This window comes from Parasteatoda tepidariorum, chromosome 2, assembly GCF_982258835.1.
Source record: "Parasteatoda tepidariorum strain Cologne lab strain chromosome 2, Ptep-v5.0, whole genome shotgun sequence".
Lineage (NCBI taxonomy): Eukaryota > Metazoa > Arthropoda > Arachnida > Araneae > Theridiidae > Parasteatoda > Parasteatoda tepidariorum.
Window position 1 is genome coordinate 1,462,708 of NC_141756.1, and position 11,336 is coordinate 1,474,043.

Consider the following 11,336-nt stretch of genomic DNA (forward strand, 5'->3'; position numbering starts at 1 on the left):
ATTTTAAATACAGCAGAGAAAATAGCCTGAAAATGTATCAGAAATATATATGTTTTAAATTCAATTCACATACAACAAATTAAATTTAAATTCAACCAAATGCTATTATTACAAGAAGAAAAAATAGCAACATCTTATTGTGGTGTATACACGTAATACCACAAAAAATTCTTAAGGTGCAATAAAAAAAATTCCTTTTTAAAATGCAATTAAACAACTCCTTAAAATACAATCCTGAAACAGAACTACAAAATTCTCAAAACATAACTCAAAATTTTATTAAAACGCAACCTTCTTAAGTTAAAAATAATGCCAAAATACTTCTTAAAATCAAAACAAAATCACTGTTGAGAACAATAAAAGAGCATTTGACTTAAGAACACAGTAATAATAATAAAAGAAATCACTATATAATATTTCAAGCAACAGAATAAAATCATCCAATTTATTTCCATAAATGTTACGAGAGCTTATTATTAATGACATCTTTAACCACCAAAGAAAAGAAAAGAAACCATTCACTTCATAAATCTTCCATTGGGATTAACATATTTTCCAAACCACAGTAAAATAAGCTATTCTCATTTATCCATGAATTAAATATTTTTAATTAAGAACTTCCTGGCAGGAATGAATGATACATTTCTTAAGTATTATTGAGTAGGCGATAGAAAGTGAAACTTTCTAACTTTACGTCGCCATCTTTAATAAACATTCAATAAATATAAAAATGTTTCTTGGAACTAAATATTTGCTTTTACCACTTTTATGAAACAAAAAAAAAAACAGTAGTTACCTTACTTAACTAAAATTATAGAATTCGGGGTGAATTCTTAGATACTTTCATACTTTTTATAATTAAAAGAATAAACTTATATTCAGAAATACGTTTAACAAATTTTAATCGGGTAAAAAGTAACTGTGCAATAACAACAAAATAAAGCTCGGATGAGCGTTTGCAATTTACTATCTTATTTTCTTCAAAGTATAACACACTTATATTATTGAGCTTGGATGAGCTCTTTAGAAGGTACAAAAGGTAACAATGCATTTGTTTACGAATTCAGCCATTGCATCTATAGTGCAATATAAATATATTAAAGTGAGTTATGTTTATACAATCACTTTCGCTTTGTATCCTATCCTCATTATAAATTGAACAAGGAAGTATCACGTTTAAATAATTCAAACATAGCATACTTTAATACCACAAGAAAGTTTAATATTATATACTTCAGTCAACAATAAATACATGTATATGGAAAAACTTTTGATTTCTGTTTTCATTTTTGAAAGCTAAACACTTTTAAGTTTAGTTCGTTTTAAGGATAAATATGAATCGATGTACTTATAAACATTAACTATGTACTAAGAAATCTATTTTAACAGAGGAATTATAAGCACAGCATAATAGAAACTTTAGTTATTCGTGCAAATTCACAATTAACAACATGCAAAGTGTAATTGAATGGAAAACATTATCACTTTAATTAAACCAAAAGTAGGTATAAAAGTTTCATGATTGAAACATTGAAAGTTATCAGGGTGATAATTTGTTTCTTTTCAGTTGGTTCCAGAGGGAACATATAACTGAAAATTCTTAAGATAAAAGATCAGGAGTGGACCAGACCCGACCCCACGTTGGGTGCCAATTTTGTAAGGACGCAAGATGATGGAAGGAAAACACCATCACAAAGAGCTCAATATTTTAATTATACATTCACATTAAACAATAAAGAGTAACAATATAACTTTAACTAACATAAAAAAAAAGAACTTGAAAGTTTTATCCAAATTGAGTGGGGAGAAGGGAACCAGGAAGGTTAGGAGCTCGTCTTGCGTCATCTCACATTAAGTCAGAATGAAGACTATTGTTATTGTTTTTGCGGATAGAGGGGTAGCGCCATCTGGTGCTACGAATTAACTGTCCGTTACAACCTTAAGTCGGACAAAAAAGGATTAAAAAATTTTTAATTCCATTACAGGAGACCAGAATCTGAATTTTCTAACGAAATCGGAAGAAGTAGAAAATCTGCTGAACGAAAATCCTTCCTCAAAGAATAAAACAGTCTCTACAATTCACCACAATGGAAATGATGACGACGAAGATAATTCTCTACTGCCTAACTCAAAAATGTCAGCCATTATAGCCACAAAAAGCAATCATCTGAAACAAAATGGTATCAATGGGGTTTCTATTAAGAAAAAGAGACACTATGAATCCCAGGTAACAGTAGATGAACCTCACGGAACACTCCAATTGATTGAAGATCCACAAAAACCGATCTACGTGGTGCAAGATGACAATCGGTTGAAAGGCATGATGGAACCCATCAAAGCTGCCTGCGAAATCATCAAGAATCCAATGTTCCTGATTATTGCTAGCAACTATTCCATTTTTTTCCTCTCCTATATGACTTACTTGATTGTTATAGTGGATTATTCTTTAGATTTGGGTATAGACAGGACAGACTGTGTCTTTCTCGTATCTACCTTCTCAATAGCTGATCTTATAGGCCGAGTGGGATCTGGTTGGATCACAGACAGTGGCATTATGAAGCGGAAACATCTTATGATGGGAAATATGATTTTGGTGGGCGGACTGTTGGCAGCCACTTCATTCACCACCACATACATAGCTGTCACTGCCATATCAGTGTGTACTGGACTCGTGGTGGGGATCAATCTTATTCTCTTTTATGCCCTCTTAGAAGAATATTTGGGAATACGGCAGCTGCCCATGGCCATCGGGCTTATGAATTTTTCGATTGGTGTGATTTCATTAGTGACACCCTTGCTTACAGGTAAATAAAACATTTTACTTTTCAATCCATAACAGATATGCTCAATGAGCCCTGAGGTTAAGTGGAATTTCAAATATAAACCACCGTTTTTTTTTTTCTTCTTTTAAATATTGAAGATTCTCCATTTGATTTTTAAATTATAATTTTTAACTTAAAGATGAACCCAATGGTATTACATCTCAAGTAAATAAAAATAAGGTTGAACAACTACTTCGATCACCACCGCTTTACGGAACTTAGGTTTTTCAAAATATCAAACACGATCTGACGTATCTTTCTAGAGTTTCTAGAGAGTTTCTTTCTAGAGTAGAGTTCATTTTTAAAAAAGTTTTTAACCTCATTTTTCCTTTTTGTCGATTACAGCGCAAATCTGTGGTGCTGAAATCGGTGGCTCAAATTGGGATATTTTTTTCCGGATAATCTCAATCTGCAAAATGGAATCGGGAGTATTTAAGTTTTTTTAAGTTTCCTCGCGCCTGCCTAGAAGTTGAGTTAATAATTAATGGGGCTAACTAATGGCTAAGGTAATACTTAAGGGGCTAACTAATAACTTATTTATACGAAACTCCAATTAAAATTCCAAACTATCAAAGTCAGCTTGGATTCATCGATTAAATTAAAATAAAAAAATAAATTCAGTAAGTAAATTAAAGTAAATAAATGAAAGTTAAGTAAACTTGAATTCAATGTCACCAAAAGGTGCTTAGACATGGTATTTATTATAACTTTATGTCTGAACGTTTTATAGTTCGGAGAAACATTATCTCCCATCGGATTTACATTGCATTTTTGAGAAAAATTGTTCTTTTTCCGTTGGTGTATTTTATTTCTTTATGCTAACATACAAGTCCAAAACTGTTCCTTATTGCTATTCTTATTGGCTAGAAATTCACAAATAAAAATCTCTTATGTTATGTCATAAGTATAAAATGAACGAAAGATATAAAGGTATTTTTTACCTGTACGCTCAGTCCTTATTTGACGCTATCATTCTTTCTTAGTATTACTCTCGGCTATTATTACGTTTTCGAAATTAATAGTGTTTTTATTTTAAAGTACAATCTAATATAACTTTCCAACGCAAACACTTAATGAAAAACATTTTAAAAACGGTCTATAAGTTATTCTCCGTTTTAAAATTATTAAACATCGTTACATTTACTTTTATGTATAGCATTTTGAAAAATATACCATTAGAACAATAAAAACAAAATTATCAGAAATTCTCTTTATTATTACAAAATATATTTTTGGCCAAAAGCATTCAACGAGTTTTTATAATAGGAATTAAAAACAAATATTAAATAGGAATTTTAAAAAAAAGTAAATAAATAAAAATTGTCTATACAGTTTCAATGGTGAACTCGTCTGCCTTTATTAATTAGCCTATTTGAGTTCACTCCCTTCAGTCATTAAAAATGAGTCCTAGAACGTGAAAATCCGATCAAAAGTCATTCAAGGTGGTCCGTTTATTTTTTAGCGCACTCTACAATGTCAAAAAAAAAAAAAAAAAAAAAAAAGATATCTCTAGAATAAGTTTTGTTTTAATGACCGTCAAAAAGATAAAAAACTTACTTAACCGATTTGTTGCTGATGAGAGAAGACCATAAAGAATTAAAAAATCGACATTTTTAAAAGGTCAGAATTACAGGTTTTAAAAAATGTAAAAATTTGTATTGATCCAAGAGTTCCCTTGTCTTCTGAATTATGTTCAAAATTACAATAAATACGAATTCCGCACCCGGCTCGCATCGACAACAGAGCTGACGTAAATTATCATCAGTGATAGACAGATCATAGGTTAGAGTCCCCTTGCTGTCAGGCTAACCTTGGGAGATTTTCGAGGTTTTCTTCTCCGTGAAACGCTAATGCGTGTTCATTTCATCAAAAGTCCCTCCAAGACGGCAAATTTTTCCCAATACTTGAGAAGTTCCCTTGTCTTCTGTATTGGGTTCAAGGCATTGGTAGACATAAACTCAAAATCTTGTCAGCTGCTCAACAACGGTTATAAAAAAAAGAGAGACTTTGGTGGATTAAAAAATATTTATGAATTTCATCTCTTTAATAATGGGATAACCACTTATGGGTTTTAAAATGTTTCATATAATTTACACACATAATTATATGAACGTCAACAACCTATGAAACTTCAAAATTGTCATAAATTCTATTTAATTAATTAATAATACGTTATCTTTTATAACTTATTTTGATTAAAAAAAAGTTCGTCTAATAATGCTTTATTTATTTTAAAATAAGAAATTATAATTAATACAAAAAGTTTTTTTCAAAAAAAAAATAATTTTTTTATTCATTACTTTACTAGTACATAATTATTAAGTATGTATCACATTTTAGAAGTCAACCTAGAAAGATTTTTTCGATAAAAGAATTATCATTTAAAATAATTTGTTTTAAGACATTTATTAACTAGATTTATAATATAACATGTATTTTAAACATACATACATTAAAAATACTTTAAAACATGCATTTATAATATTCACAATTCATTGTAGTTACAGACATAACACATGTAATTTAGTGTTAAAAATCTTTGATGTTGAATTCGTTTGTATTAATCTTTCTCTAAGCCCTGTTTCGTAAGAGCAAGCATATTTAAAAAACTTAATCCTTGGGACGCTGTTATTTTTGACTATCTAATTGTATACTTGATTATAACAAAAAATAAACTTATGTTGAAACGTAAATTAAACAGTACAGAAACGTTTTAAAGAGGAAGTTTTTAAGTGAAAAAAATTTAAATTATAATACTAGTTTGAATTGTACTGAGACATCTAATATTTCGTGCCGTATATTAAAGACTTCTAACATTAATTATCTTTTTTCTTCTAACATTAATTATCTTACATTTAAGTAAAAAAAAAAAAAAAAAAAAAAGATAATTCAGGATATCTTAATATCAAACTAAATTATGTTTACAATTTTTATTCAGTTACAAGCTAATAACTCAAAAGCAAATAGAGTTACAAATTATATTTTGCTAGTTCAAAATCAAAGTAAGGATTCAAAGAAGAAGTAGAATAAGTGGTCACCTGAAAATAATGAACACTCATCAAAATATGGTCTAAGTTTATAAACAAAAATGACATATTACTAATATAAATTCATGTTTTAGGTTATTTCCGAGACACAATGGGCAGTTATGATCATCTATTTCATCTCCTGGGTGGCGCATCCATCTTCTGTGGATTGCTTTGGATTCTTGAGCCCCTTTCTTCAAGATGTAACCTCATCTCATCCACAAACTTAAAAGTTGCAACAAGGGTACATCACGAGGATTGCATAGACCGAAAACATTAGGAAAAAGTGGTTACAGAGATCTGAAAGGACATTTTATATAAGGTGAGGACGATTCCCGAATTTCAGTAGTTGTCAAAATGCTTGAGGACTCCAATTTCTCCAAAATCATCTTAAAAACGCGCAAATTTTTTTAAACAAGATCATCTCCTCTTACAGAGAATAGAAACAAAAAGCAAAAAATTAAAAAAAAGCACCTGGCTCAAACTGAAGAAAAATAACAAACTCGTTTGAAAATAATTTCTGTTTCGTCGAATATAATTTCAATAACTGTGTACTCATTCATTTTACACGTGTTAAAAATGCAGAATAGCGTAAAATATCTCATAACTGCTTGATAATGAAATCAAGTTTGACAAAGATGGTTCTTAGTTACTATTAGTTATAAATTTACAAAAGAATAATAATAATAATCTTTTCTGCACCTAAATATATGGATGTCCTCAAATGGTTCGATGCCATGCAACCGATAGTTTGATTGCCACAGCACAATACTAACAAGAACTATTGATACTTGTAAGCTTTGAGAGAAGAAATCAAGGAGCAATGAAACACTAAATGATGTGCCCTACACAAACTGTGAACATCCACATCGATATAAGTAATCGTGCCTTGCCAAGATATTTTGGCGATTGCTGCAGCTTTCCTATTTCACTTTGAACCTCTAAGTCATGTATGCAACATTTCTAGGAGAATCATTACCAACCCAATTGCATTATCAGACTTCGTGATTTGAAAATCAAAGGGCTTTCAATGCTGCGTGTCAGCATGGATCTTTACACAATGTGATATATGAGATTTTGTGCATTTTAAGTGATATCATTTTTTATAAATTTTAATTGAATTATTTTCTGCTTTTATGTATTTATGAAGAAATAAAATAATATTTTGATTAAATGACTCTTTTATAATTTTATCTATAGCGAAGTCTTAGTTGAACAACACAATAAAAAACCTACAATAATACAGTTAAACACTAAGCAAATAACCCGACCCGAAAATCAGATAATATGACACATTATTATTTTTTATTGCCTGAAAATATTTCTTTCAAAAAATATTTTTTTTAAATGTTTATAATTTATGTTTTAAAAAATGTATGAAAATATTTTTTCATAAAAAATATATTAGAAAAACAAGTTTTATTTTTAAAGTTTATAAATAATCTAAAAATAGATCATGCTCATTCATTAATCAAAAAGCACGTTCACTTTGATAGTATGACGATTAAAATTAAAGACTCAAGGTGAGGCTTAAAAATCTGAATTCATGAAAATTTGTAGAGTTTAATGTCCAACTATAATAATAGCATAATAAGTTCCTATTGACATGAAGACTGTGAAATCAAGTCAAGGGAATCAGAAAACTTTTTTCAACTTGAAAATCAATGTAAAAGGTCTGAAAAATGTCAAAATATAAAATTAGTAGCCGCCTTCGGTGAACAGCTGAAAATAAATGGAATTTCTAGATTTAAAATCGTACGCTCAAATATGAAGACAATATGTTAGTCTATATAAACGAACTCAAGTGAGAGTGGATTTAATTTTAGTCTCCTTCATGATGGTTTCGAGGTGAATTTGTTGAAATAAAAAGTTCAGTACAAAAAGCAAATATACTAATTATCTCAATGGTGCTTTTGATGGATAATAAAACAAATTAGCAACTTTCTAAGGGTCATTTCGCCAAAACGACAACGATTATAAATTCTTTTAAAGTAAAAAAATACACAGATCTAAAACAGTAAACAATACATTCTAAAGTAAAAAATATTTTTGTTTTATGACACGGTCGGGAAGAAAAAAAAAGATACCAAATAAATGTGCATTTATGTTTTAAAAAAGATGGCAATTTTAATTTATAATTAGAATTAATTTTGGATTGCCAATTTTATTCGACTTCTTAAACCTAAATGAAACATTTTTTGCAGTTTCTTTATTTATATAAATATATATATTTAGACCTAGGATTTGAAACCTAAACTTAACTCACAGGAGCAACAGCCAAAAGAGTGCCCATCTCAGGGCTCGAAAAAACTCAGAAATTTTACCCGTCCTCGAGGACGGCTTGTCCAATAATGTACCCGTCCTCCTTTGAAACTAACCCGTAGCTTCTAAATAAATAAAAATATAATTTTCTCTTATTTATTACAAACATTTATATAAATTACACAATGATTTACTAGTTACTAGGATTACATTATACAGTAATAAAAGGAATGCTAGGTTACTAATAGTAACCTAGTATTTCTTTTATGAAATAATTTAAATGACAAAGGTCAAGTTTTCTGGAATGTCAATTTATTCGGGGGTACTGCGTTTTCTAAATGAATCAAATATAACGTTTGCCAGTTCCACAATCAAGTCAATGATTTACTGAGGTTTATGCACAGAAATCTGAAAGGGGTTTTCCATTTAGATAAATGTTCACAATTGCTTTTAACGCTTCCTGTTTAAGACCAGTACATAATGTGTTTTTTGTAAGTTCATTGCTGAAAAGCCCCTTTCAACAGCTGCAGTACTCCCAGACAGAGAAAATATCAATTCCATTTCAGGGTCGTTTTAGAAGTGAGGCGCTAGACTCTTGTAAGATAAAAAAAAATTGAAAATGTATCACGAACATTAACTGGAAAATGGCCGTCCGCGCGGACGTCGGATTCGAGAAATTCGTTGTCCGCGGGGAATTTTTGACCGCCGAGGGCCTGGCCCATCTTCTCTGGTGAGAAGGAGCAGATGTTGGATGGTCAGCCGAACACGGAACCAACGGTGTTTAGTTCCCAATCATGTTTGGTACCCATTTTATTGACCCACTGTAGGGTCTGAGTCAACCTTGCCACTCAGCCACTGTCGAGACCTGTCTCAATCTGGCAGTTAAATGTGGGTGCGCAAACATATAATTTTATGTTTGATGCCTTTTTAGCTTCTGTTAGTGCCCAACCTGCCGCCATTAAAAATTTGGATTATTTTTGTAAGTTTTGTGATATTTTTCATTTAAAGGATAATAATATCCAGGTACAGAATTAAAATTTGTGCATTAAAAGGATGTCAAAAAATGATAACTATTATTAATATTTGGCAACGAACTAACAAAAAGTTTTAATATTAGAATTTAGTAATTTTACACCTCTTGAAATTAAAAAGTAGTTTGAACGAATAAGCATATTTATAATTAAAATTACTTCGTTAAATATAGTTATTTTTTACATATATATAACTTTTATGTTAGCCTGCATATTTGTTTTTGTTTCTAACACTCGTTTTTACTTCAGGATTTAAACTATTAGCTTAGAGAGCTTTAATTAGGTATTTCATTTTTTTCGAAATTCATCTGCTTTTATTTATTTTTATTATAGCGCAATGTTGAAACAATGAAAAACAGCATTTTTGAATAATGCATGGAAACATCGCAAATTGATTAAACAAATATTAACATCCTGTAACAGAAAGCGCCATGCAAATCATTCAAAAGAGATAAGGAAAAATTGAATCTGTAGCAATGGTTTTCAACAAAGGAATTTCGCTATTGCTCTTGAACTAAACGTCGCTTGAAACTGGTGATTTAGAAATCCTCTTTAAAAATTTGGAAGCTGCAGAAAAAAACCTCTCGAGTTATTTGCTAACAGACTTTCGCTTTAGTATAGAAACGTGAGATTTCATAAAAAAGAACTTCATAACAAACATATTTTTGTTTACTGAATGCAACTAAATTAATTAAAATAACTAAACTTTTTTTTCTTAGCAGAATGAACTAAAAAGCCCAACATTTATATATATTTTAACATTTTTGAAAATTACAAAAAAAGTAAATAAAAAAAATCGGGGATTTATTGCTGCAATAAAGCAAAATTAATAAAATCGGATAAAACCTAGAATCTTGAAATATTTTCCCAAGTAATAATACATAATTAAAGAAAGATTATTATATTTTTTCATAATTAAAAGGCAAAGATCTGAATAAATAAAAATTAAAATCTAATAAAACTATTTTAAACTAACAAAAATGTAGTAGCTTAAAATAGAATTATCAGATGAAAATAAATGCAGCTATTTGAAAATTCTTCTGCGGAAATTAGGACACCAGAAAATTGAAGCATCTCGAATCTGAGAATATTCAGATTATATGAATAAAGTTTTCATCAATAGATGGCAGCATGTCTTACATTGATTCAAAATATTTTTAATGATGTAACTCTCTTAAAATGGCATATGGATGGGCATTAAAATTAATTACAGCAACACACTCTAACTTTTTTTTATTTTTAAAAAAAGTTATGTACCAGTACTTTCTTTTCGTAATTTGCGAGTTTTTACAATTATTTATCAACAAAATTTCATCACGTTTTTAATTTATGCATCAATACTTCAAAATCTGTTTTGCCCTCAGATGTTCTGATAATATTTACACGGAAATTAAACAATTACAAAACGAGGGAAAATTTTCAATCCCAAATCAGTTAATATACAAATCTACTCTCATTTGATATATCACAAAAATTTTATTATTTACTGTGGGTTCCGTAGTGTAGTGGTTATCACGTTTGCTTTACACGCAAAAGGTCCCCAGTTCGATCCTGGGCGGAACCAAGAAAAGTTGTTTTTCTAATGAATATTTTGAACTACATCCCTTCGTCTTTTTTTTTTTTAATTATAACTGCAATGAACTTCCAAGTATGTCAATGAAGACTCATTAACCATAAGGGTTAATGAATAAGAAAAATAATTTTACATGCTTTATGTTAACCTATGGATAATTATATGACAGCAATTTCGTTATTGGTAAATTAATATTCTTTAAAAAACAATTTGTTCCATAAAAATAGGAATAACATTTTAATGAATAAAATATCTCATTTAATAACTGAATAAGAAATCTGTGAACTGTGTTCATATAATTCTCTGTAGGTTAACATGGAAGGAGTAATTATGAAAAAAATTTGATCATTTATTTTTAGGACACATTTTAAAATGAAACCTAATTGAAGCAAGAAAGAGTTTATTTTGAGTATAAGATTTTATTTAGTTCATATTATGAAGAAAAATAATTAAAAGTTCTCATAAATATTTAAATATTAAAACAAAAATTTAACCTTTCTGCTAAAAAATTTCTTACAAAATATTGAATTGATCACTGTTTGTCAGGATCCAACAGCAGATCCAACAACTGCCTCAAATATGTGTTTAAAATCTTGTGATTATTATTTTTTTAAATTTACTT

The 11,336-nt window shown here is 29.3% G+C and overlaps 1 protein-coding gene and 1 non-coding gene across 2 annotated transcripts in view; both read left to right on the top strand.

The window, feature by feature from the left end:
- Nucleotides 1–7,022, top strand: part of LOC107454315 (monocarboxylate transporter 12) — a 44,052-nt gene extending 37,030 nt beyond the window's left edge. Inside the window, exons 4-5 of the mRNA XM_087156760.1 lie at nt 1,986–2,804; nt 5,944–7,022. Coding sequence (XP_087012886.1) covers nt 1,986–2,804; nt 5,944–6,128 — 1,004 coding nt within the window. The 3' untranslated portion in view covers nt 6,129–7,022. The remainder of the gene's footprint in view (nt 1–1,985; nt 2,805–5,943) is intronic.
- A 3,610-nt stretch (nt 7,023–10,632) lies between these two features.
- On the top strand, nt 10,633–10,705 carry TRNAV-UAC (transfer RNA valine (anticodon UAC)). The gene has a single exon. It is a non-coding gene; the product is annotated as a tRNA-Val (tRNA).
- Nucleotides 10,706–11,336: the final 631 nt, after the last annotated feature.